Source organism: Crocodylus siamensis, chromosome 1 (assembly GCF_052110815.1).
Source record: "Crocodylus siamensis isolate JL-2025a chromosome 1, ASM5211081v1, whole genome shotgun sequence".
NCBI classification, from domain to species: Eukaryota; Metazoa; Chordata; order Crocodylia; family Crocodylidae; genus Crocodylus; species Crocodylus siamensis.
The window spans coordinates 97,912,771-97,940,541 of record NC_143395.1 but is presented as its reverse complement, the minus strand read 5'-3'; the positions used below and the strand labels follow the sequence as shown (position 1 = coordinate 97,940,541).

The 27,771-nt window shown below is 40.7% G+C and overlaps 1 protein-coding gene across 1 annotated transcript in view; it reads left to right on the top strand.

Moving 5' to 3' along the window:
• MAN1A1 (mannosidase alpha class 1A member 1) overlaps positions 1-27,771 on the top strand; it is a 252,501-nt gene that overhangs the window by 128,323 nt on the left and 96,407 nt on the right. The window contains exon 5 of the mRNA XM_090038687.1: positions 14,886-14,980. Within this exon, the coding sequence (XP_089894813.1) occupies positions 14,886-14,980 (95 nt within the window). The remainder of the gene's footprint in view (positions 1-14,885; positions 14,981-27,771) is intronic.

Sequence of the window (27,771 nt, the reverse complement as noted above, 5' to 3'; positions counted from 1 at the left end):
TCACCACCATTTTAGTCTTACAGTGCCTGCTGTAGTGGTTTAGGAAATTATTTTACTGTTATGTTGCAATTCTAAACCACTTAATCTATTAGAATTAAACTATATGGCCAAATTTATGAGGCTGGGAGCAAACCTTCTGTATATATCTTATGCTGCATTGAGAATGTAATTATTGATGCACAGCACAGCACCAATTAGTTCCCTCCCCCACGCGCTCAGGCATTGCTGCAAATCAACCCTCAGTCACCTTTTTGCAAGGAGGGTTTATAGGCAGACTGCTACCGTGTACTTAAGATATGGTGACCCCCAAGATATAAAATAAAGGGACTATTTAAGGTTGTTGTTGAAGCACTAGATTGGGGTACACAGGATAAAATTAAATAAAAGGAAATTAGCAAGCAGATGTTTGTGGCTTAACAGAGGAATAGTGCTGAAATAGTGCTTATAATTACTGGTGGTTATAAAGCAGTTTTATTAAGACAGATGTTTCCTTATTCAGGAAAAACTCACAAACTTTTAAGATGACATCCAGATGTGTACTATATCGTTTTACAATACAACATAGTGTGCTCTATTGATTAATATATTGTGTTTTATTTGAATGTGTAAGTAAAAAACAATTGTCACATACAGAATATTGTCAGAATCATAGAGTACCAAATAAGAAACCCTGGAGAAAACAAGAGCTGTGAGATATATTGCTTCTGTTTTGCACTTTTGTCTTTCTTATTTACTCTTTGTCTGCTAATCTCTTCTATGACTAACAACATTCCATGCTTTTGAGCAGAATTAAAAAAGCAGTTCATTACAATAAAAAATACAAAACAAGTAGATTGTGAGCCCTTTTGGCAGGGACTCTCCTATAATTATATGTCTGTACAGACCCTGAATCCCAGTTGAAGCCTTTGTGCGGTACTAAATGTAAATAATGGGCAAATGCCATGCTTCTTTTACCATAAATATAGATCAGGTAAAAGCAGGAATTTAAAATATACACTGGTCTAAGGTATACAGTCAGTATTCAGTCATGGACCACTGACAATTTAAACGTCTGATATCTTGCCATCTGCCATTGACAGAAACATAACACTTTATTTGACTATAGTTTTGGGGGACTCCAGGTCTTCCAGGAATATCAAGTGTTCATTTCTGCATCTGACAAGATACAAGAATAGTGCCTCAGAATTTTGACACTGATTTACTGACACTGAAGAAACTATTTTACACATTATAGAATGGGGATTGCATTTTCTGTTTCCCAGAGGTCTTTACACTTACAGGTGCTTCCAAGCTGTTCATTGGAAGCAACTTAGGTCAGTCTTGGTCCATTTTGTTTACTACCAGTTATCTGAGAACTAATCATAACACCCAGAAGCATATTTAATGATAGTTGAGGCATGGTTTTTCCCAACACCACTTCTGACTACAAGTTAAATGTTAGAAATGTATGCATTTGTTGCCACTGTGATTTACCTGTAAATTGTAGAGAAAAACAGAAACCATAAGGAACTTTTTAACACTTACCTTGACTATCAAACATGTTAGCTGTTTTTTTTACTGCCTCTTGCCTCCAACAAAGACCTCTTCCTTAAAAAGCTGTTAAACTGCTTTTTGCCTGTTTTAAGACTACGTAAGCAATTCCTGGATGTACAGAAGCATAACGAGAAAAAAAAAAACAGCTGAATACAACTAGAACAATGCCTGCCTTCTTTCTTTATATATTTCTGTTGCTTACTGTCAGTTTTGAGCCTAAGTGGGGGGGTAACATGAGCCTAAACCTACATTATACTGGCAAATTTCCTTTCTTCTGACACAAGTTCTCCAAGTTATTTAGTGGTTCTTACTCTATTTCTGGCTTTTCTTATCAGGTTTTCACAAGATAAAGTATCTAGACTTCAGTTATGTAAAACTATTTTAAAAATATTTTTACTGTTTGGTGCTGTTTCCATGAAATAATTTGAGGGGTTTTTCAGTGTTTGCTGTTTTATATACTTGGATTAATATGGAAATGTCTCACTAATCCAATTATGTCAATCCATTTAAGTTTCAAAGTCTTTCTTAATAAGGGGAACTCCGTGTCTTTGTTTGACTTTTTTCCTTGGTATGATGCTCGCTCCTGTTGGTAAAGAAATAATTTTAATTTCTTGCCATTACTGGGCAATAAAGCAGCTAAAACTAATCTAGTGAAAGGAGCAGAAAGATTTCTTTTTCTTTATTTTTAAAATTAAATGTTACACTAAGTGACAGATATTTTTGTTGTGGCTAATAAATTAATGCAGTGTTCTGAAAGTTATCTTGTCAATATGCAGCTTGTTACCAATAGCATTGTGATTTATTTTTATGAGGTAGCTAAACCTTTGAACATTACATGCACTTTTTCTCCTAATATGGTACATATGGTAAAGTATGCAGTATTACTGTCAGTGTGAATCTAGTATTTCTAATTTCTTAAGTACATGGTAATTTGAGTCAATAAATGTGTCTTTATCCAAAATGTGTCAGGCTTAGCCAAAGTTTAAAATTCACAGTAACTGAAAGCTGATAGGTGAGGTCTTTTCTTAACTCTGTAATCTGATGTTCTCCTTCCAAATCCAGGACACTTTTAAAACAGGAGCATTTTTTTAAAACTTAGAATCTACCTCTACTTCCCTAGATACATTGCCAGTATGAACAAGTTGACTGCACCTGAGTCTTTCTGGAACATGCATGGTACTCTTGGGGTAAAGATACACCAGAGATGGTATGTGGAATTGTCCTGTAGACTACTGTTTTTTGTGTGTATCAGAATTTTTCAATACTTTCACATATTAGGGTCCTGATCTGTTCCACCTCTAAGATAGCCCAGTGGTGCATTTAGATATCTAAGTCACTAAACACAATCCTATTCCACTGCATGCAGGAACCAAAAAAATGCTTAGACACTTCTATCCATCAAATCTCTGTTGAAATCCAATTCCGTTTTTGAAATCTCACAAACCCTGCAAAGTAGCTGATTCCACAGATACAGGAAAAATGACAATTGTTTGCTACTCAGATTGGGAAAGGCATCTTTTTCCAAGAACCTAAGGGTAAAGAAACATCTCCACGATGTGGTTCTAGACTCCATTCAGCTTAAGGACATTTAGGATAGAGACAGGCATTCAAAAAACCTAATCATGAATTGATTCAATCTTTGCAGGTTAGTCTAATCTGGCTAGGCTAAACTGGTTTGAAACCACACAGACCTTCCTTCTGGACTAAAGAAATGCAGGTACATGCCTGCAGTGGCTCAGGCTAGAAGCCAGGAGTGCTAGAGTAGTCCTCCCTTCCACAGTGCTAAGCTGAGGGGGGGAGCATGGCCAGGCCCCAGCAGGATGTTTTGATTCGAGAGCCCCTCTGTTAACTAATATCTAATGGGTGGAGTAGGTTACACCCTTGAGGCAAGACATCTGTTTCTGATATGGCTGCATGCTAAATGAGAAATCTTACCACTTTCATTTTTAAAGTTGGAACCTTAAGTGTAAGTTCCTAAATCTGCACTGAAACATCTAAATAAGTGGTCTGATCTTGAAGTACTAAGGCACCTTAAAAATTAAAATTTTGAAGTCCTGTGTCCTCTTTAATAGCATGAACTTGAAGGATGTTCTGTGATGGGATCTGTGGTTTTCGAGTTCATTTAACAACATATGACTGGCCAAGCCAACATGGAAACTGGTACATCAGGCAGTGCCTCCAGTATTGTAGCATAAACACATTACAGCTGCTCCTGTGTGATAACAGAAGAAGACTGTAAAAGTGACTACTTTTATGAAGATATGTGTTTAAAGATATGACAGTCTGTTTTGCTTTATATATACAACACATTTTTGCTTTGAAATCAATGGATGAAAGTATCTATTATTACAATGCATGTATTTATTGAAATAGTGTTAGTCATACATACAAGAATGTCATTTAGTAGAGCTGTGCAAAGCTTTGGTCCCTGATTCAATTCAGCAGAGATTCAGCCTGATTCGGTGGCTAAATCTCCAAATCTGAATTAAATCAGGAGACCCTTTATTCTCTCTGAATCAGATCAGAACCCTCCAAATCAATTTGGAGAGATTTGGAAAAATTTGGCAATTCGGACATAGACACAGCTTGAAATGTTTTTTCTGCATACCTCAAGGTAGCAGGTGGCTCATGAATGCTGCAGTGGTGGGGCAGATGGAGTGTCCCTCAGGAGCATGGGGGGGCTTCCCAGCATGCTCGACTGCAAACCCGGAGGTGGATCAAAAGCACTTCCAGTCCACTTGCAGGTCTTCCGGGGATCGCGCAGGGGGGCCTCCCCATACCCGCCCAGCTCAACAACTGGTGCCTTCTAGGTCTGGGGGGGCACCCAGGGTCCCCCCGCAGCCAATTGCTGGGGGGGGCAGTGCGCTCCTCAGTGGAACTGGGAGTGAACCAAAAGTACTTCCAGTCCACTTCCAAGTTCACTGCCGAGCACGTGGGGAGCCTCCCCATGCTCCATCTGCCCCACCATCACAGCGTTCATGAGCTGTGCCTGGTACCGTGAGGTATGTAGAAAAAACATTTTAAAGCTGTGTTTATGGCCAAATCACTGATTCTCTGAATCGGCATCAGATCTTCAGATCTGGATTCAGCAGAATTGAATCAGGAACAGTGATCTGAATCAACGAATTGAATCGCTGTTCCCGATTTAGGTCGAATCCAAATCAAAAATGTCCCATTTCACACATCCCTATCATTTAGTAACATGAAAAGGAGAAAATTGTCTATTCCTTTTGCATAGGATTCTAATTAGAAGGAAGAATACTGATCTCACTTAATGGCACATATTTGTCTTATTTGTCCATGTATTTCTGTGTCTCATAACACCAGATTGAACTGTGGCACCACACTTGAAGTGTGGCACCACACTTACAGGTTGGGGAACTCTCCTCTTGCCAGCACGGAGACGGAAAAGGATCTTGGAGTCGTCATTGACTCCACGATGAACATGGGCCGGCAGTGTGGGGAGGCAGTCAAGAAGGCCAATCGTACCCTATCATGCATCCACAGATGCATCTCGAGCAGGTCCAGGGAGGTGATCCTCCCCCTCTATGCGGCACTGGTCAGGCCGCAGCTGGAGTACTGCGTCCAGTTCTGGGCGCCACACTTCAAGAGGGACGTGGACAATATGGAAAGAGTTCAGAGGAGGGCCACTCGTATGATCAGGGGTCAGCAGGGCAGGCCTTATGAGGATAGGCTACGGGACCTGAACCTGTTTAGCCTCCACAAGAGAAGGCTAAGGGGGGACCTTGTGGCCTGCTACAAACTGGTCAGGGGGGATCAGCAGGTATTGGGGGAGTCCCTGTTCCCCCGTGCGCTGCCAGGAGTGACCAGGAATAACGGTCACAAACTGGCGGAGGGTAAGTTTAGATTAGATATTAGGAGGCGCTACTTCACAGTCAGGGTGGCTAGGGCCTGGAACCAGCTTCCAGGGGAAGTGGTGCAGGCTCCTAGCCTGGGGATTTTTAAAAGGAAGTTAGATGAGCACCTTGCCGGGGTCATCTGACCCCGGTGCTCTTTCCTGCTAAGGCAGGGGGTCGGACTAGATGATCTACCTAGGTCCCTTCCGACTCTAGCTACTATGAAACTATGAAACTTTTGGTCTTGTTTTTATAACAGTTGACTTTGTCACCTGCTTCTGGCAAAAACTTTTTTTTTTTTTTTAAACTTGTGCTCCCTCTGCTGGTTTACTAAGAGAATAGCGAGCTTCCCCATTCCTTGGGTTTTAAAAAAATGCAATGGCTTTTAAAATGAAATTTAAAAATCTGCAAAAATATTCATGTTTGTAATTTAGTTTTAAATTCTGAAGGAGTTATGTTTAGTCCATTTCATTTTTTAAGGACATGCTGTGTGCCCAGATTTTTATTACAGATTCATAAAATACCTCTTACTAGCAGACCCAATAACCACAGTGATTATAAAGCAAAGAACTTAATGGAAGGGCAGGTCCTGCTGTTGAACTCATATCAGCACTTGGTTATCTTGTCAAGTGATCATAGCAAGAATTATTCCAGCTAATATGATACCTAAAGCATTGTTCCATTTTTTTTGCTGGGTCTGTCAAGGGATTTCCCCTGCCCGCGGGCCCCCCCCCCCCCACCCCACCCAACCTGTGAGTCAGATAGTGATACAACAGTGGCACACAGGATTGCGGGCTGAGAGAATTAGAGAGTGTCTCCTGAGTGGAATCGGAGGATGTTACATGTTTTGGAAATAGAATTCCAGTATTTGAAGGAGAAGAATGAATATTTTTTATGTAGAGTTTGAACCTTTTTGTAAAAATGTATGTAGACATGGAGTTTTTCTGTGGATACCCTTTTAGCATAGCAAGTATCAATATGGGCTTTGTCAAGAAATCTCAATTGTTAGCAGATCATTTTAAAGTTAAATCATCGTTTGTTATAGTAAAACAGCTTCTATTAAGTTCTCTGAAGAAAAGCAAAGCAGACTGCCCTTGTTCCTTCTCCTGTCCTTGTTTTCTGCTTTTGCATTGAAATACTCTTTCCCTAGCCTATAGGGAAAGGCAGTCAGGTACTGCACAGAAAGCAATAAATCTCATTTAGTGCCTTGTCTGTTTCTATCTGTAAGAGTAATGCAAAAAGTGAAAAATGTTTTATTTGACAGAATTAGAAATGTGGAGAAAATGTCTTTTGTAATAAATTTTTCAAAAAATTCTGGAATGATGTTTCCTTTGATTTAGTTATTAAAATTTAACTTCCAGTTACATCATTCTTCAGGGAATTCTTTCAAGTTTTTTAAGTCAGATACTGCAATGCATAGATCCATCTGGAGCCGAAGGATAAGACAAAGTTGCTCCATCTTGCCTGGTGAATTTTATTATTTTAAGGTGGAATTAGAAATGTCCCTTAATTTTCAGTTAATATGCCATGTTATCCTGTTTGTTGTGGTTCAGATTTGTAGAAAGCACATATAATCATTTATTTTTGGCCTGTGTGTTCCATTATTCCTAATCATTTGATTAGTAATAGTTATTAGTCTAGTCTGACACTCCCATGGTTACTTGCCATTTTAGACAGATAAGATTATTTTTCTTTCAGACAAATACATGTGCTTATTTTGTTGAGGAGGAAATACTTTATACTCCAAGTTCTTGTGAGATGCCCTCATGCTGCAGTAGGTAACTGTAATCTCAATCTGACAGTCAGATCTGGTAGGCAAACCTTGTGTGCATGTTAAAGGGTTTTTTCTGGGCATGAAAGAAGGTCTGCATGTGTGAATCTGGGGCCTCTGGTAATATGGACTGTTCAGTTCAGAATGATCAATTTGGTTTTTAAAGTGGTGTCCTTATTTAAATCCACAAGGGGCTATGAAGCAAAAGAAAGACTTCATGTGCGTGTACTGCCTGTTTCTGCCTTCCTCAAGTTTATTTAGCAAATGTGACTAATTTCTAAATTAAGCAAATATTATAAAAACTAATTTCTTTAAATTGACAATAGGTTTTGGTCCAAAGTTTTCAAAGACCCTGATTCATCAAAGCACATTAAGTCTACTTAAGGATGTAGTGTAAGTGCTTTGATAAACAGGGATGTGTGACAGGGTAGCCTAGCCTTTTAAGAGGGAACAGTCAGCCCTGCTAAGAATGCTCCGGTGCATGGCATTGAGATAGGCAGAGTGTCCTACTAGGAGCTTTAAAAAGTTCCCAGAAGAGTAAGCAGGAGAGGAGGAAGCAAGCTATGAACACAACTGCATGCTACAAAAGGGGGGAACTAGGTTGATGTACTATGAATCAGAGCCAATGGTTTGTTTTTTTGGCTTGTTCGTTACCTAAAACTATTACCTAAGAGGACTTGGCTGAATTGCTCTTCCTATGGAAATAAGGAGGGTAGGTAGCCGGCTTACGGGCTGACTTGTAGCCTACTTACAGGCTGACTTGTTGAGTTGATGGTCAATAGGCATTTTCAGTTTTGAGAAATGGATAGGCAAATTACTGTAGAAATTACTGTACGCTAATGGTATGAATGCCAACTATGTAAACATAGTTATTTGCCTTATCTTTTTTTGGTAGTAGTGTCAACAAGTCTTCATACAGGGAAGGAAACAGAATTGAGCATGGGAGTTAGGGGTACAGCCACTGAATCAGAATTTCCTAGACCCTAAACACTGGAGGCTGCAAGTGGGAGGGGAACAGTAGAAAAAACCTGGTCATGCCCTCCTCGTTCTCCCTTTCAGCATCCTCTCACTCCTCCATCATGTGACACAGGGTTCTAGGCAAGATGGACCCATGGTCTTACATTCTTATGTAATTAAAATTTTGAGGCACTGTGGCTGCTGACAGATTGTGGGGGAGAGGGGAGAGTATGCTTTACTGGAAGAGGCAGCACCAGGGAGTGCAACCCAGCTCCACAGTATCTGCCTAGAGCAGGCACTTCAGCAAGGCTTTTTGCCTATTTGATGGCAGGGGTGTGCAGGCAATGGATTGCAGCTCTGCTCCAGCCCTGGACCACGCTGTCACCACTGCAAGATCCCAGCCTCAGAGTGGCTCCCTGCCCAGGCATGTGCCCTGCCAGCACTGCTAGGGCTGGTCTCTGTGGAAACCCTGGCCCCTATGGCCCCACTGCTCCTGGGGTCTCCACAGAAACCAGCTGCAGTGACATGGGCACAAGCTCCTGGGAAATGGAGTCCAGCTGCTGGCCATATCTGCTGTTTTGCCCACCCCGGCTTAGAAAATTAGAAGACCTAGTAGATGGAGCAGGATGAAGAGTGACGTATCTTTAAAAGCAAAGAGTTGTTTAATGCATTAAACAAGTGAGAGTCAGCAGAGAGATGCAAAAAGTGGTGAGTTGGACAAAACTAAGTCAGAGGGATGATACTAGTAAGTAGTGTTTTGAATGCATTTGGGACTACGTGATATCTGGCCTCAAAGCCATGAAGTTGATCATAACTCACATGTGAGAAGATGATGACTTTTATTAGACTGTTGACAGGCAGAAAACCAGAAGTGTTATAGAAGTATAAGTAGGGTGACCATAATTTTAGGGAAATCTGGGATGGAGTGCACCAGGGGTCATTTACACATGTGCCCATGCGCATACACGCGCACCCTGACCCTACAGCTCCCAGGATCAGGGCAGGGCAAGCTAAGAGATTAGAGGCCTCTAGCCAGGCTCCATCCTCTGCATGTAGAGGCTGGACCCAGCTGGGAGCAGCCCCTGTGCAGTGCCCTCCTGGCTGCATGGCTACATAACACCTCCCCCTGTCTCCAGCAGCTGAACAGGGTACAGTGCCAGGGCAGAGCCTGGAGTTGCCCCCCTAAACACGTGTTCCTAGCAGCCAGGTTGTGGGGAAGGACCCTTGCTTCTCTCAGGGCAGGGGTCTAAGCTGCACCCACCCCTTCCCAGTAAGTCCTGTCCTCACCTGGGCTTCAGGTGGTGGCAGTAGCTGCTCCCTGGTCCTGACTTCACTGGGCTGTGAGCTGGGAGTCACTTGCCCACTAGTCAGTCAGGAGCTGGGCACATGCAGGCAGGTTCCTGCCAATTCAGGATTTTTGCTTCTGTTTTCTCCAATGGCCAGGATGCTCAGTCTATGAAATCCAGGATTGTCCCAACCAATCTGGGACATGGTCACCCTAGGTATAAGGGGCAAGTCATAGACATAGCCTGAAGATAGCCTTCTAGAGGCAAGGCTGCTAAGTATACCTAGATTACAAGCCTGAATGGGAGAATGGTGGGGTTGTTGATGGTGGCAGAGATATAAGAGAGGAAAGAGGAAGGAAATTGGGGGCAGGAAGATTGATGTTTCTAGCTTTAAAGAGCTCTTCGGACTTCTCTTTAACCACGACAATAGAAAACTTGCTCTAAGCTTTTTTTTTTTTTCCCCTTGACGTATGTAATTTTTGCTGTGTTTTAGTTAGTGAAGCAACAGTACTTGCATAATTCTGAATTAGATTTAGTTTCATTTTTATTTTGGTGTTCCACATCCTTTGTGGTGTTCCACATCCACATCTGTTCTTATCACATGCATCATGCCTGAGTGTTATGGACAACGTATGTTTACTTGCCAACAAATATTCTTGTAAAGCTTTCTAAGTGAGGGGACAAGGAGTTGGTGGGAGATTCTAGTATAAACTTTCTTGTGAGAAACAGAGATAAGGACTTGGTAAACAGTGGTTAAAATCCAGATCAGTAAGTCAGAGGTAGGGGCATCTTTAAAAAGAAAAGTATCTGTTTCCCTTTTTTTGGCTTTACTAAAGCAAATACCTCGTGGTCCCCTGTTATAGCATTTATTTCTTGCACACCATTAGTAAGTTTATGGTCTGCAAAAGAAAAATATGCTGATTGATGTAGACTGAGCTAACTAATTACAGCTAAGAACAGTTTCTCTTAAGCAGTATTGCTGAATTGTATTAAAGCTATCAGTCAAATGAATAAAAAGTGATTTCAGCTATTAGCTTTTTTTTTCTTGTTCATGGACGGTGAGTCAGCCACATCACATTTCATTTCATTCTGTTCAGACATTCACATAGCATTACCATATGCTTCACAGTTGTTGGAAGAGTTTTACTCATTAGATGGTAACCTGGCGGTCAGTAGTGTAGTCATGTTAAATTTAGCATTGTAGATAAGTTGAGGAAAGACTATAGTTTCTTCATTCTGGTTCAAACTGTTGAATTTCAGTGAGGGGAAAATAAAGTATTGTGTGCATTATTAGTAATGTATGAATTTTATTGCAGGTGGTAAGCATGGATTTTTGTGCTCGAGACTCGTTTTAAAGACTTTATCTCAAAATATTCTGATGCCATTTTTCTAATTACTTTTCCCCTCTTTTTGTGTTTTGAAAGTAATGTGATATTTGTTCAGGATTTCTGTATTTAACGTGAATCATTTGCTGTTTTTCTCTCGTATCCATAAGTGAAAAAGTATTTTCTCAATATTCTGTTAGAACCATTAGCTTTGGCTAACAACTTTTAACTCTCTGAAGAAGACAAAATCCATTTCAAGGAAACTAAAGTATATTAGCGAATAAATATAACAAGAAGGGGAAAAAACATAGCTTTTATTATTTAAAAAAAAAAGAGCTGTGAGTGATTTGGAGTTAAAGCTTTGCTGCATTAAAATATTTGAATTTGGATGTTAAAGTGACTATATTTTGTCCAGAAATAAATTGGTGTCATATATCACTTGATTAGTTTGCATGTAAACTGTTTAATAATCAAAGATTAATACAACCGCATAATGTTACAGCAGTTATAGTCATGGTCTTGGTCCTGTATTCTGTACCACAGTTGAACGTAAGTTTGTCTTCATGAAATTCAGCTCTTTTGTTGTCCCAAAACACATCTCTGCATCATGCTCTTGTCAAAGTATCTTCAACCTTGAATTCTGTCCACAGCCAAAAGTGTATAGAAAGATACAGCTTTACAGTCAGCTGAAGAACAGCTGATTTGGTCTCTGTTGGATCTTCAGGTAACATAGATTTCAAATTCAGTGGGGTCCCCTGTGAAATGCCCTACTGCTGGCCCACAGGTGTTTAGATAGGGACTGGTCACACAAACTGCCTAACTTATGTTCCTGGACAAAGAGGTCGTCTGGAGGTAGCCAGGGAAAAAGGGAGTACTAGGCAGTACTCTACACAATACAAACAACTGGAATGACACACAACTTGGACAGCTGCTAGTCCTGTGATCACAGTATTAGTATACTGTATGTATGTGGTGTCACATGCCTCAAAAAAAGACATTTGCCTTATTTTGGAAAGTCAGAATGAAGGGGGATAAAAAAAGAATAGAGGGGGCTAACAGAGTTTTTCCTAGTATGGCACAGAGGCATACCTGGCAGGGGCCTGGAGACTGCCCAGGAAGAGCAGGGGTGGTAGAAAGTGTCCCCTAATCAGCCTTGTTCTTCTACAGCTACAGGGTTAACCCTATTACAGGTAGAAAAAAATTAAAAAATGCATTACTTCAACTCAGCTCTGCAGCATTTGTATAGATTGGGCACTTCAGTGGGGCTCTTTGACGCTTTTATCTAATAACTGATTTAAATATCTAAAAGCAACAAAAAGCCCCATTAAAGCACCCAATCTATACAGACATCAGGTGAGCCAATTCCAGATAATGCGTTGCCTCTTCTGGTCATGCGCTGGGCTTGGCGCAGGAGCATACCAAGTTTAAAGTAAAGCATCAGGTTTTTGCTTTGGGGGATTTTGGGTGGGTTGAGGGGTGCTTAATGTCTGCAGACAGCCTGATTTATTTTCTCCCAGTGCTGAATCTCTGTTAAATCTGATTTGATCCTAGCCCTCACCTATTCAGATCACTCCTCAGTATCTTCAGCCATCACCCAGTGTAAGATAATGAGTTAGAGAGGAAGGAGCTGCCAGCTCACACTTTTCTGTTGCACCTATAAACTTGCCCCAGTACAAGGCTCAAGCCAGTAGGCCCCTTTCAGAATCAGGCACGTGTCTTTTGGATTTCAGTTCCAGCATTGTTGCAGTCACAAAAATGTGTAGGATTTGGATGATGGCAGGAACCTGATTAATTTGGTTGCTGACCTGTAGTCTCAGAATATTAAGGTCCTCTGATTAAATATGTGCAAATAATGGAGGAGTTTATTCAAAATGGCTTCTGTGAAGTACAGTGTTTTCAAAGTACTTTTTATTTGTGCAAAGATAAATTCAATTTACTTGAAGAATCTAAGTTGACCCTGAATATAAGAAGACCTCCCAATAAAAAGATTCCATATATGGAAAATTTATAAATTTTGTTACAATTTTTCCAGGTATAGAATCTAATTATTGGAGGGTTATCTTAATTTTGTCCCTCTCCAACTGCTACAGCAGGGAAAGCAGTAGTTGGGGGATCAGGTGGCCCCTTTGTTCTTTTTTTCCCCCACTTTTTCCCCCAGCAGTGTTCCTACGATCCCCACAGTCTCTGCCTCTTCCCTCCACCCCTGCTCCCCACAGTCTCTGCCTGTTTCCCACCCCCTTCCTTCCTGTTATTGTCAGACACTGCTCTGCTTAGGCTCTGTTCCACCCCTGGAGCACAGCATGTGGAAGCTCAGCTCTTGCCAAGCCTTGCAGTGGTCTTGGTGCTGCTCATTGACAGGGCAGGAGACCGGATTTCCATATATTCTGTTCCTGGGATGAAATCAAGCCCGACCTGGCTGTGAGCTGCTTATGACAGAAAAGGGTGGGGGAGGAGGGGAACAGACACGGAGGGCATTTTTACACATGCTCTGGGACGCAGCGCTGGGTGCTTTAATTAGCAAGCTGAGCTAATTAAAAGTGCCCACACGTGGCATGTATCAGCATCCCCGAGCATCCCCATGCTGAAAAACTGGCAGTGGAGCTATGTCCCTCTAATTTACATTTAGGCTGAAGTCCTGTCTTTATTCACCGAATGGGTATAAACATAAATTAAAGCTCATCAAATGTGTTTTATTTCAAAGTGCCCCACCGCCATTTTTTCAGCATGGGGATACTGATAAACCCAACTCGGAAAGCTGCCATAGCACATCAATTTCTGTAATCCAACTGCTCCAACACACTGGATTTCTAGTGCATCGGAGCAGGCTCCCTACATGTCTGTCGGAGCCCAAAAGTTGCAGAGGAGAAGCAGGAGGCTGTCAGAAATATGGCAGCTACCTGCCCCCACTCTATTTTGTACACAAATCTAAGACAAGGGTCTTCCCCCCCCCATGTTGACTGGGGGGGGGGAACCTCATCTTAGATTTGAGTAAATACAGTAAACCTGTTTCTCCCTTCTCTGGCGGACATTGTTGCTCGCTCACTCATGAGTATATACAGAAGTTGCCTGCGTGTAATAAAATTTGGTCTAAAATGCATATTTATATTGTGTGATGTATATCAAACAATACTGATGCCTAAAAAATTCCATTGTAAATATATTTGTGAGAGAAATTGAGTTTCAAGGAGACACTGTTATATGAAAAAAAAATGACAAAGTGTATTTCATATTACTACATGTGGGATAATAACTTCCCATATATCATACAGATTCTGGTGTGATTCAGAGCTTACACATAGCAATATTGTAACTCTTAAATAGGTTTCTGTATTTAAATTGGAATGGTTTTCCATTAATTAAAATGCTCTGTTTTTGAAGAGTTATAAAACAGTGGAAGGAAATCTTGAAAAGGTAGTTTAGTCCAACTGCAGCTAAGTAGTGGCTATTGGAAAGAACAAACCATATTTCCTGGATCCTTCTATGTAGGCATAAAATCCTTAAAATGTTTAATATAAGCATAAAAGTTCCTTATGCTAGGCCCTGCATTCCCACTTATGAAGGTCAGACTTCTCCATCTTATGAGTAGAAAGCTAGGTGTACTTTCCTTGCAACTGAAGAGGTAAACGCAACACATTCACATCATTGTAACTTACATCTGTTTTTGTACACGAATGTAAGTTACACGAGGGGCCAAAACAGACAGATGACCAGCTCTCCCAAGGTAGCTGCCAACATTACAGGCTATTCCAGCTGGAACTGGGAGTAGCTTATTTTCCTTGAACAAACTACTACTTCCAGGATGAGAGAGACTAGGGCTGGTGGCATGGAATGCATAACTGACTAGTTAATCATGACTTTCCGAAAGTTAACTTTTAACAGAAAAGATTAACTTTTAGCAATGTAGGGTGGTATACCATGTGCCTGCTTGCCTTTTATACCAAAATAAAACCAGGATATCTTGGTGTAAGAGCAAACTGGGTTTGTTCTATACAGTCCTTTTTTTCCCCCCTTTTCTTTAGTATCTGCACATACCCCAGGATGCTACAGTACGCTTGAATGATTTGTAAAATGCAACCAAACAGCAATATCAACAGCAGGATTAATTTCTTGGTGATACTGTATATTGTCCAACATTATGCTTGTTTTTATTTTTCAGATATTTCGCAAAAAAGCAGTGGAACTTGGAGAGAAATTGCTTCCAGCATTTAACACTCCCACTGGAATACCTTGGGCATTGCTTAATATTAAAAGGTAAAATAATTAATTTTTGTGATAATAGTAAAAAAAAGGGAGTGAATCTATATACATTCAGGCTGAAGTCCTGTTTTTATTCACAGAATGGGTATAAACATAGGCACAGTCCTAAGTTTTTCCAGGTTCACTGTCCCTCTAATATTTCCCAAACTTTTGTTCTAAAGAGAACATTTCAGAACAAAAAGGTAATTCAGTCACCCCACTCCATTCAGTCCTTTAACTCTCAATAGAAACAGCCAACAAGGATGCCAAGCCTTTGTCTTCCCTGTGAGCTGGTCTGGTGTCAAATCATCTCACCAATAAACAGCCACCCAATCGTACTGAATATTCTCAAATTACAATTTACTAGGCAATTTTAATTTTCCGAGAAGTTAATAAGATAAAAATTGAGAACTCCTAAATGGAGAACTTCATGTGAATGCTACTTAAACAGTTGAATGAACACACAGGAACATACCTTTCTTTTTCTTGTCAGTTATTTTTCCCCTCACCAGCTGCCCACATCAGTACTCTTGCACAACTATGTTAGAACTGTATTGGCCGCAGCTGGAGACGGGAATGGGATTCAGTGACCTGATGTTACTAGGAACACTAAAGATTTTCAGTTTCCTGGCTCTCAGGTTTGACTTTTGTGCTTAGGATCAAAATATTTGGCAGACTTGGAGTCCAGAAATATTTTTTCCTAGGTCAGATTGGCTAAGACTGTTGTGGGGTTTTGTCTTCCTCCCAGGCATGGGCTAGATTCACTTCCTAGGATCATACGGTTATATTTACTGTTACTCCCTAGTATTCTATTACATTATAAAAGCCTTAGAATGTCTGTCTGTCTGTCTGTAACGCTTTATGCATGCTCTGATTGACTGTCTCTGCAGCCTCAATTCACACCCTCCCCCCTGCCCCTGGGACAGCCCTGGTCTCCAACTGCCCCTGAGTTGTTCTTCATCCATGATTCAATTTCACTGTGGCACTTGGCAACCTGATTGTGGTTGCATGTGCTGAAGGATAAATAGGGCTGTGTTATCTACATATTGATGGCTTGCTGTCCAAGCAAGTTTTACCAGGTCTCTGAGCTTTTTCAAGAATAGAAGGTTTAACAGTAGGTGGTAATTAGGCAGAACTGATGTATGCACAGTGGGTCCACTGCTGCTATTGTGTTTGAATTAGGGAAGATTCTCCATAAATGAGTGATCATAAGTGGCACCACTTGCACATGGTGGTTATTTACTGACCGGAAGGGGCATGGGCTGGGCATAGTGCTTGGTTCAGTATTCCTTTAGGGCACGGGGTGTCAAACTAATTTGGCCCCACAGGCCGACTCCTGGCCACAGGGTTTCTATGAGCTGGACAGCCTGTGAGCAGCGGTGTTGCTCCCCACTGCTGCTGGAGCTGTTATTTTGGCAAGCCTCCAGAACCCACTGCTGCCACTCTCCGGCCCTATCTCCACCCCTTTCCCCTGCTGCTGCTTTCAGTTATCGGGGATGACAAAATGCCTGGTTTCAGTTGGGAGTGGGAAGAAGGGTTGCGGAAAGGTGAGCAATGTCAACTCCCTGAGTTCAAGTTCTGAAGGTGTGACGAAACAGCAGTTTTGGCAGCCGCAGGGATTAACACTGCTGCCGCAGAGGCTTCAGCAGCCATGGAAACAGGCCCTGCAGACAAGATGACCTACCTTTGCAGGCCAGGTCCTGCCTGCAGGCTGTATGTTTGATATCACAGCTTTAGGGTGTCTAGCATGGATTTATGGGTTTGTCCTACAGATAGGAGGGCTTCTTCAAATGCCAGCTAATGGGCTTGGTCTGGTTCAGGGGTGTCGAAGATACAGTCCACAGACCAAATCTGGTCTGCAGAGCCATCTCATCTGACCTGTCCAGCTACCAGAAGTTGAAGTCATGGTCAGGGGAGACATGGGCCTGTTACAAGAATTTGGGTGTAGAGCCTTGCTGAACATGGCCATCAGTAGCAGGAAAGCAAGTGAGGGCTGCCCTGCTTTCCTGGCTTACTGCCATTTGGTCATACCACCACCATTGCCAGTTATGCCGCAGCTGCCAGCTACACAGATCTGGCTTGGATGGAGCCTCATGGTTTAGATCCAATCTCAGAGCCCAGGTAAGATTGACACTCCTGGTCTACTTGATTAAGTCTGGCTGCCTGTAAGTCCAGTATCAATGTAAGGATCTGCTTGATATCTATCCAAACTGACCTAGGCCTCTCAGCTTTTACTTAATGTACAGCTGGGCTCTGGCCTCTGGATCTGATTCTTGTAGAATCTGACTCAGTCAAGCTCAGAACCAGGACTAACAAGCTTCCTTAAAATGTGCCATAAGTATTTACCCTCCAGTGCTATGGTCACATTAAAAATACAAACAGCAAGTATGATCAGGCAGTTTTGAAACATGATCTTTCATTGCAAATTCTCCAGGGTAGAAGACTTACCTTCTTATTGGTACTGTAGAGTCCCTTGTAAACAGGTGTTGTATTTAAAAAAAAAAAAAAAAAAAAAAAAAAAAAGAAGTAATCCATGATAAAGATTTTGTTTGCAGAGAAGTGTCTTCAGGCAAGTGTAAACTGTGACACTTCATCTTCTAATTTCTGGCTCCCTTTAATCTTGCTTGTTATTTCTTAACTTGGGGGTTATTTGTCTGTTATTATAACCCTATCCTGAGACTTTCTACATAGGGCAGGATATAAATCTAACTACTAGTAGTGGTAAAATCTTTATACTTTTACGTGGAGTTGTCTTTGAACTCTACCAATTTAAACTGTACTTTTTTTGTCTTCCTACAAAATACCTGGCTGTCATGATTGTTTCTCCTGAATGTCTAGGTGTCTGTGTCTGTGTATAGACTTATTATGGAAGAACCAGATCTGTTTTACAAACAAACCTTGTTACTTCTGCTTAAAATATGTTGCAGTAAAGCTTTTATGGAATTTTACCAATGATGTCATATTTAGCATGTCTGAATTTTTCCTGATATTACTTGGATTTATTTTAAACTGGAAAAGCACTCAAACTACTTTGTAAGAGTTGACCCTTTTCTTCTGAATTACTGTTTTTCATGGATAGATGAGCTAGTTGTCTGATTTTTTATTTATTTATTTTTTCTAGCAGTGATTTGAATAATAAAGCACTTCGCTCTCTGCTTCTCTTGTACTAATGCTTCAGTATTCTTAGAAAGTCCTATTCTTTTTCTGGCTTCGAGGGGTATGTATTTTGATATCAGAATTCATCTACCAGAAGTTCTGTGCTCTTTCTCTTATATCTGTTACTTATATAAGTAATGTGGTCTCCCTGTCTTGCCTTTATTCCCTCTCTTCCCTGATATCTTAATGACCTTTTGAACATTTTTATTATCTACCTTAAGCAGGAAGACAGACAAACTGTAAGTCAGTTTCTTGGTTATTTTTGCTTTTGCCTTGAACTTCTCTGTTTCTGGTGTATAGTTCAGTAGTTGAGGTGTTTTAGTTATTTAGGACTAGGCTTCCTTTTTTCTTTCTTGAGATTTCTCAGTCATATTTCTTATACCTGATACCCTTGTTGTTCCCAATCTTGAGTTCAAATTGGACATCTGTTTTTCACTTCTACTATGCTGACAAGTATGAAACTCCTCTTCTGACTCATTTGCTTATTTTAGTACCAATATCGAATAGCTACTGCTGAATCTTTCTTCATCATATCCCAAAATATTGTTAATGAACAAATCACAGTGGTAGAATGATGGACTGCTCTTTGGGATTTGAAGAAATCATTGTCAAGACTTTGTTTTATATAGCCCTTCTTCAGGTATTATCTTTGTCTTGTGGGTCAGCTGGCAATGTTTTCTATCGGGTGGCTCAAATGACTCAGCTCAGGTTAGACGTGAGGGGGTGGTAGGACCTGACCATTGCTACCATTTTTTCCCACTACCCAGTTGCAATACAGTATGAGCAAAGCTGCCCCTTCATTGAGGCCCTGATGCCTGACTATGAGTGGGGTGCCATTAAAGCCCCCTCTTGCCAGAACCCCAGATTACCCAACTGTCATCACCTCTGTGGGTTCAAGGGAAACAGTTATATGTGCATGGAACTCCTACCTCTTAGTTTATAGGATTACTGCTAATCCACTGAGTTATTCCTTCTCAGAATGACTTTTTTATGTCCTGGATAGCTTTTATCCATTTATAAAATATAAGAATTGCATTGTCATATGTTAAATACATCTTAAAAGTCTGGGTAAAAATAGTTAAGCCCAAAGCATATGGTGAAGGTTAAAGATGAGCTAAATACTATCATTCATATTAGTAGAACCTGGAAGTGTATTTTGGACAGACACCACTCACCTTTTTACACCCACCTTGTTAGCAAGCTTCAGTCTGGTTAGGGACTGTAATATTTGTTGTGTTGGCTGTGTTGCAAGTGAATCATTTGCCAATAGTTGTAAGGAAAGAGGGTGGTACATTTTGGAAGAAGATGATGCAACATATTAGTGAGCAACTTTGAAACAGGAGTTTTCAGAAAAAACAAGCCTGAGGGAGTGGGGAGGGGTTCTATCAAATGTTGTAGTAATTTGTTAATAAAAGTAAGTACTTACAAGTGGTAAGTTTTACTCCACCAAAGGTGTTGTCCCTGTTTGAGAACACGCTGTGAGACTGGTGCCTGGTCCCAGTAGAGAATTGTCTGACTTCTTACATTTTAATGCTGGCTAAAATGCATTCCATGAACTGCAAGAGCAAAGGAGGTGCAGAATGGTGGTCCATCTACAAGTAAGCTGGTTAATCTCATAACTCATTTGCATCACTTTAGGAAGAGAGTTACAGAAATATAATTTTTTATGCAGTTTGTGCAATGTCAACATCTTTGTATCAGTAATTACTGGTTTTATAGCAGGATAGTTTTGATTTTCATTAATTACTATATTCTGTATATCACTGGCCTGCAAGGATGGTTCATGGATTACTGCATCACACCACACCCTGCGCCTTTCCAGGCAAAATATGGATGATAAGGGTGCTGAAATTTTGAGGGTTTTTGGAACTACTGGAGTAAATTATTCATTAAACCTTATCTTTCAGTTCAGTTCCCTTTGCATTATCAGGAATGCCTAAAATATGAATATTGCATGGTTTTGAAAAAATTTCCAAAGGCTCACATTTTCTAGATAACATTACATTGTTTTTTATCGGTGCTTCTGTTTAGTGATTTCATGCTTTCAATTCGTCCTTGTGACTCGGCCAGCTTATCACAAACAACTTCCAGAGGTTCAGTCGGAATGACTTATTTAGAACTTTCTGCTGATGAAACACCATCCAGTTTAGAATCAAATAAATCAAATATTGTTTGCAAGGGTTGAGCTGTATTAACTCTAGTTATCTAGAAGAACTTTCAAAATAAAACTGGTAGCTATGGTTTTAAAGGAAATTATTCTTCAGATTGATTGTAGAGCATCTCTAATGGAAATAGAACTAATATATACGACAGTGGGGTGAGAACCAAACCTCCTCGTTTTCTGCTCTTTGTGATAGCTGATCATATGAAAGTTCCTGTGTTTATATTGGACCTTCTCAATCTGGTTGGTTTGCAGTTTTCAAGGAGAAAAATGTTTACTTGTTTGCTTTCTTGTGTTTGAGGAGGGGATATAATAAATGCTTCACTGATGCAAGAGCAGTAATAAAAATGCTCTACATGTCTTTAACTGTGGGTGCTGTGAGGATCTCGCTGTAGCAGAAAGACCAGCTTACATTTGACTGGATTACAAAATTGATGCAATGCAACACTAGACTTTGGGGACTAGATACCATTCCATCTATTAAGTGTCCAAGTATAATCTTGTTCCATCTTGCTTGAGTCCTTGAAAAACTATCAATGTGTCTACTTTTATAATGTTAAACTTAAGACTGAGTCACAAAAAACAGCAAGAATCCCACCCACCTTCTGTATTAATGGGTTTTCAGGGACTTGAACAGGTTAGAATGGGTTTGCGCTTACATGCCAAAATATCACTCGGACATCTACTAGGTGGAATAGAATCTGGCCTTCTGAAAAGCAACTAATCTCCTGCATCTTGGCATAGTTTCGTAGTAGCTAGGGTCAGGAGGGACCTGAACAGATCATCTAGCCTGACCCCCTGCCACAGGCAGGAATGAATGCCGGGTTTACAAGACCCCAGACAGATTATCATCCAACCTCCTCTTGAATTTGCCCAAGGTATGGGGCAAGGACCACTTCCCTGGGAAGCTGGTTCCAGATATTAGCCACCCTAACGGTAAAATATTGCCTTCTGATCTCTAACCTAACCATATTCCATTAGCTTATTACCATTGTTCCTTGTCACCCCAGGTGGTGCTGGGGAGAAAAGGACACCACCACTGTGGCAGGGGAAGTAGCAGCAGTGAAGCAGGCAGCTTGACCTCTGCTTTTGCCTGAAAACCTGTGCCCTCCAGGGCATGCCTCTTTGCTGCCTGTCCCATTCCCCTCCCCCTCCCCACCACTTGTCCTTCCTCAGTTCTTTCCCCCTTCTACCTGCTGCCCTGGCCCTTTGCAGTCACTGCTGCCTTTTCCCCTGTTGTATCTGCCTCCCTCCCCACCCCCCAAGTGCTGCTTACCCTATGTGGTAGTTCTGGCTGTAGCCCGTGGTGACTCTGGCTTCAACCAGACAGCAGCAGTAGTGGCAGCTCCATCCCTGGGCCTGGACCAAAGCTGGAGTCACAGCAGCTCCCTTGCCACTTTCCAGTCTCTGCATAGTTGCCCCTGCCCTTGCACCACATGGTCTCCCCCACATTCCCCTCCATGCACCATGATTTCCCCAGGCTCTACATGATCTCTCCCCCACCCTCCCTTGCACTACACTGTCCCCCTCCTTCCCCCCTCCTCCCTGCACAGTCTCTCCCACACTCTCCCCTGCCACTTGCCTCCTTCTTTGCTGCACAAACTACCTCAGCCCTGCTCTGGCCTCAGAACAGTACTCAGAGGTGAAGCTTCCCGCCCCACCCCCACCCCCCATCAAATGGGTGAAAAAGCCTCACTTTAATTGTTTAAACCTGTGAATGAACATGAATTATCATTAAACAAACAAGCAATTCTCCAATGTAACTGAGAAAATGGATTCTTACTACAGCAGCGTAACGGGCAGGGCAAGGAAGCAGTATACCACTCATGAATGTAGATTTAAAGTATGTGCCACAATGGTGGCACCTAGGAGCCCATGCAATAGCAGCAGCTGCTGGATCCAGAAAGCCTGTGCAGTAGCAGTGGGAGTCTCCAAAATCAAGTCAGACTGGCAATTTAACCATGCCCACTCTTCAGCATCTTACCTGAGGGTGCATGCTTCTGTCTTCCTATGTCTTCAGCAGCAGAAAATTCTTCACATCAGTTATCCTGTGAAGAAACCAAATAATATCTTTCTATGTTAAACTTTAATACATTCTCCTGTTGCTGCCTAGACTTTTATAATTCCTCTTCGATACTGACACAATAGGGACCCTATCCAGCATAGATGCCTGTACTTAGCTTTATTCCAACATAGTCTTGAAACAAGTTTAGCATTCCTGCTTTTTACCAATGGCTTAATTTTTCTTATAGACTTCACAGACAAGCATATTTAGGCTGTTTATGGATCATCCATAAATTTCGGGACAGTTAGTGGTGATAATTCTTTGTTCTGTTTAAACCTGTGAAAAGTCTGCTTAAACAAAATTTTAAAAAATAAATTAAAAAAGCAGTCAGTTTTAGCATTTTGCAGTTTAACTTTTTGAATTGCCTTTGCTCTGATTTTTAGACTTGCTTTCCTTAAGAAACAGGTCAAAATATAGGTTATTTTTTCCCTAGCAATCAAACAGTTAATCACAGCAACATATTAAGCTCACTATTGCCACAAAGTTTGGATTTCAGAATCTATAATTTTTATAAGATGTGTAATTACTAGGCTTAGTGATGTTTCCTTTCTTATCAGAATCTTCAATAATTCAGCAAAGGACTCTGCTTTTAAGATGATTAGCTTTTTGATGATTCATTTGGATTCTGGGAATTATTTGTTTCCAGGTGCTCATGTCAACAACCATACTTCCACAACTCTGAATTAATTCTTTTCATTTAATAAAGATATCAATGTCCGCATTATTGAATGCTGTCCTATAGATTTTCATATTATACCACTTATTCTGTCAGAAAGGTGTGTTACTTGATGTAATAAGCATTCTATTTTAATTATAGCATAACTGGCTGTGGTCCTGCATCTTATCCTACCTTATATTTATAGGAAGAATACATTACTTCTCGCATAAAAACAGGGAGTTTGAAGTCCAGACTTTCTCCTTCGCCTAAACCAAGATTATGTCAATTTCTTAATTAAAGATTTAAAGTTTCAAGCTGGCATTGCTAATGCCATATTTTTATTATAGGCTTCTGTAATCTTCCATTGGCTCTTAGTTTTATCTTTCACAATGTGAATATGACCAGTAAATGCAGTCCATCTTTGTCTTTTGCTCCCATGTTACTTTTCTAATATATACACTTCCCTAAGGCTGCCGTTCTTTGGCTCATTTCTAACCTATTCTAATTAATGTTTACTCTGGCTGAAGAAACTTTGCCATCTATTCCAACTCTGAAGGAAGAAATGTCTTCCTGTTTGTAAAAGATTGTCTCTTCCCGTCCCCCACTTCACTGTAAGTATCTGTATAATGGGCACAGCTAGGCACATCTTAGTTTCCAGTTCCATGGTCTGCTTCTCCTGTAATTTCCATGGTTCCATTAAAAACTACAGAGTGCCCACAACTTTTATGACCTATGCAAATTACCGTATTATCTTGCATATATCATGCCTGCAGATTACATACATAACTTGTCTTTGAAGGGCAGAATGAAGAAAAATACACGTTTCCTTGAAAATAAGGTCAGAACTGTATTTTCCCCATGGAATATGCAGTTGGGAAAGAGCAAAATCTTGTGGCTGGTCTGTTAAACTTCTAGCTGCAGAACACTGCAGGTGCTGCTGGCTCAGCCAAAAATGCCTGACCCCTCTTCTCTTCTTGAGACAAGCTGGGTGGACAGCCAACAGTGCCTGTCTGGCTTCTACAGCATGAACGTCTGAAAGGGAAAATGTTTGTAGCCATCAGCTATGAAGCCCCTGTTCAGCACACACAGCCTTACTTTTCTCATTTTCCTGGTAGAGGTTCATGCAGCAGAAGCTGCCATATTTGGTAACTTAAAATGCACATCCCAGTTCCCAGCAGCTAGTAAAAAGATGCATGTTGTATGCAAGTAAAAATGGGAACATCAGGATATTTCCAAGCATACATCTCATACTTTTAGGCTGACTAGTTTTTCTATTCCGTTTTTTCTTAATACACAAATCTGTGATCCTTCCTATGTTCCTTCGTCAGGAGATTATAGAAAAACCAGACAAGATAACAAGAGGTCAGCTAGTCCATTCTGGCAAAACTCACAAATCAAGGCTATCCCTGGCAACTATTTTTTTAATCTACTTTAAAAACTTCCAAGAAGGGGATTCCACAGTCTCCCTTATGTCCCTTGTTTTAGTGTTCTACCACCCTTATGGTTTAAAAAGTTTTTCCTGGTATATAATGTGATATTTTGTTACGGATGAATATAGCTATTCATCACAGGTCAGGTTTTCAATGCTTTATATCATCTGTGTGATTGTCTTCTCTACTATATCTGTTTGGATATGTTTGTCTCAATATGAAGCACAAAATTGGCCCTCTAATTGTTGAAGTACCATTATTAAAAAACCAGTTTCTGATTTCCCTAATACGTCATCATGTGCTAAACTGATCCTTTGAGGTTCTGAATATAGCAGTCAAGTAGTATTTCAAGCTTCTGGCATTTGAGATAAACAAATTATAAGCATATTCTAGAAAGTATATCATTTACATAACACTAAGTACACATAACAGCTTGTGCTCCTTACCACTGGCACACAGTTAATCCCTCTTCAGCTACGGAAGACTTGAAGAAAAGATGAATGGTTTTCTTTTCTTTTTTACTCTTGATGTGGTCGTCTTTTAAGTTTCCTTTCCTGCCTCCCCAGTATAGGATTATCTGATGTACGTTTCCCTGGAATTTTGTCTTGGTAACATGAGAGATACTCTAGCATGGGTCAACCTGTGGACTGCATTTGGCCCAGAGAACCACAGGGCTTTGCCTGTGCCTATGCCGGGGCTGGGATAGAGTAGCTGGAGAGCTGGAAGCTGTGCCTACACTGGTGCCACTGCTACGTTTTACCACCCTCCTCCCCAAAGTGATGCTGTGAGTGCAGATTCCAGTCAGAGCTGTGCAGGGGTTAGGCTGGGGGCAAGGAATAACAGCAGCAGCAGTGTGAAAGCAGCATCCATCTGTTCAGACCCTGCTCAGCTCCCTCTGGTTGGAAGCTGCCCTTGCACCACAGCTGAGGAGTGGGCTGCCAGGAGAAGCAACAACAGTACCAACATAGCTCCCAACTGCGTGGCTCGAATGCCACCCAGCCCACACTGGGCTGAGGCTAGTGTTCTGGCCCACAGCTTGAAAAAGATTGCTAGCCCCTCCGCTAGGAGTAGGACGCAGCATACTGCTTGAGAATGACTGCCCTATGTAAACCTTTTGTGGTTACTATCAGTTCACCTTAATATCTTTCTAAAAAAAAATGTCCAAAACACTGTTGAAATTCCATTAGTCTCTACAAAGACATTTCCTACCCATATCATGTTAATTGTTCCTGTAAATCTTGTGGTTTATGCTCTGTGAAGGTCAGACAGGTGTGGAATAATTTTAATTGTTTCTCGCTGCACATGATAACTAGCAGAAGAAAAATGTTTCCTGATTATAACTATTGATAGGTCATTTTATGTATTCCTATTAGTGAATTTTAATAATTCGAAACAATTAAAATTAAAAAGATGCCAAATACATTTGAAATATTGCTGAAATAGTATGTCGCTCTTTTTCACCACTATGAGACTCTTAAGAGTCCCTTATTATTAAGTCTACTGTAACTTTTCTCCCAGCATAATCTATCATTTATTTCCATTATTATAACAACCATTTTAAAATACTAAAAAAAGAAAAAGAACATAGCTCCCAGAGAGGAGGTAACACAGAAAGTACCTTGAATACACACGTCTTTATATGGAAATTGCTTAGAGCAGTTCTGTTCTAGTAATGGGATTAACAGTGATTGATTGCAATCCATTTTTATTAACTGGCAAATGAAAAGCACTATAATAATATTAAAAAAATTAATTGCAATTTTCTACCCTGAAAATTAATGTGCTACTGGGCATGAGTACAGTTAGTGGAATTCAGTGATTTAGCAGTCATGACAAATTTCTTCATCTGTGTTACGTTAGAGAACTGTTGTTTTATCTTGACTTAGATTTGAGTACTGTAAACACTTCAGGAAAGCTTTGTTAAAAGTACAGTATTAAAGATATCCTGTCATTCTTAAAATGTCCATTGAAATTCAGTTGTATTATTTAAAATACTTTTAGAGTTCCTCTTTGTCAGTTCTATGCTATCGTCTTTTATGGAACATTTGTATAAAACAGTGATTACTGATGATTGACCTGCATATGTTGAATAATCTTAAAATGCTACAGAGAGTTTAATGTACCTTGTAAATTGAGAGGCTTCCAATTAAATAGAGTTCTTAAGATAATCACTTTCAAAAGTAATCAAGCAATATAACGATGTTACTAAAACTCTTATCGACTTAATTGTGACAAATTAATAAACACAGCCAATGCAATTACTATAATGATTTTGTCAGCTTGCATTTTTCATAGCTTATCTATAAATACGTTTTCTACAACACAGAGAAAATACAAAATACTTAAGTGTGTTAACTTTGCACGTAAGTAAACAAAACTCAGACTACTTTTCAGAGAATCGAACTTCAATTTGCACTGAAAAAGTTCTACCAAAATCCTGCTTTATTTACTGAGGGAAAATCATACCATGCCTGCTGAGCAGTGAGACATAACAATGAGTGAATACAGTTTGTTCTGTGATCAGTTGGCCGTTTCAGCCCACTCAACACATTTCATCATTAAAATTAGAGAACAGCACATCCTGCATTCATTCAAGGAGCTGGACTAAATGACCCTTGAGGTCTCTTTCAAATCTCCAATTCTATAGAAAGCCTTGCTGACTGGAAAAAATGAAGATTTTGTGGCTTTATAGATAAACCATCTGAAGTTTGTTCTGTATGAATGAACCACAACTTTTTCAAATGCAATAAGTTGTTTACTCAACTACTTAGGATTTCTATTTCCAGAAAAGCTATGGGTAAGAGATGCCTATCAGTGCCTGGTGACTGATAGGGTGGCAGAAGTCATTGAAGACAATGTTCAAAGAACAAAACCAAAAAATAAAATGGGAATCCATGGGGTTAAAATGCATTTTAAAAATACCACCACAGCCATACTAGTATATACCTAAAATGTTCACCAAATGTCTGATTGGAAACCCTGGAAGCTTTTAAACTGATGGTGCTCAACCTTTATGGCTGGCAGACCAGATGGGCAGTACCTGATTCCTCCACAGGCCAGATCCCCTGGGGCTCTATTGTGCTATGCCATGGTAGGGGCTTGGATTGGGCCCATGGGGAGGAGGGGCCATGACCCAGCCCTGCCGGGGATGGGGCACAGCTCCAACCTGGCCAAGTGAAGGGAAGGGGACATAGGTCAGCCCCATGAGCTGGAGGTGGGAAAGGAGGGGGCATGGCCTGGCCGCAAACTAGCCACATGGGGATGAGACATGGCCCAGCCCCATGACAGGAAGGGAGCATAGCCTGGCTCCAAACCGGCCACATGGAGGGAAGGGGG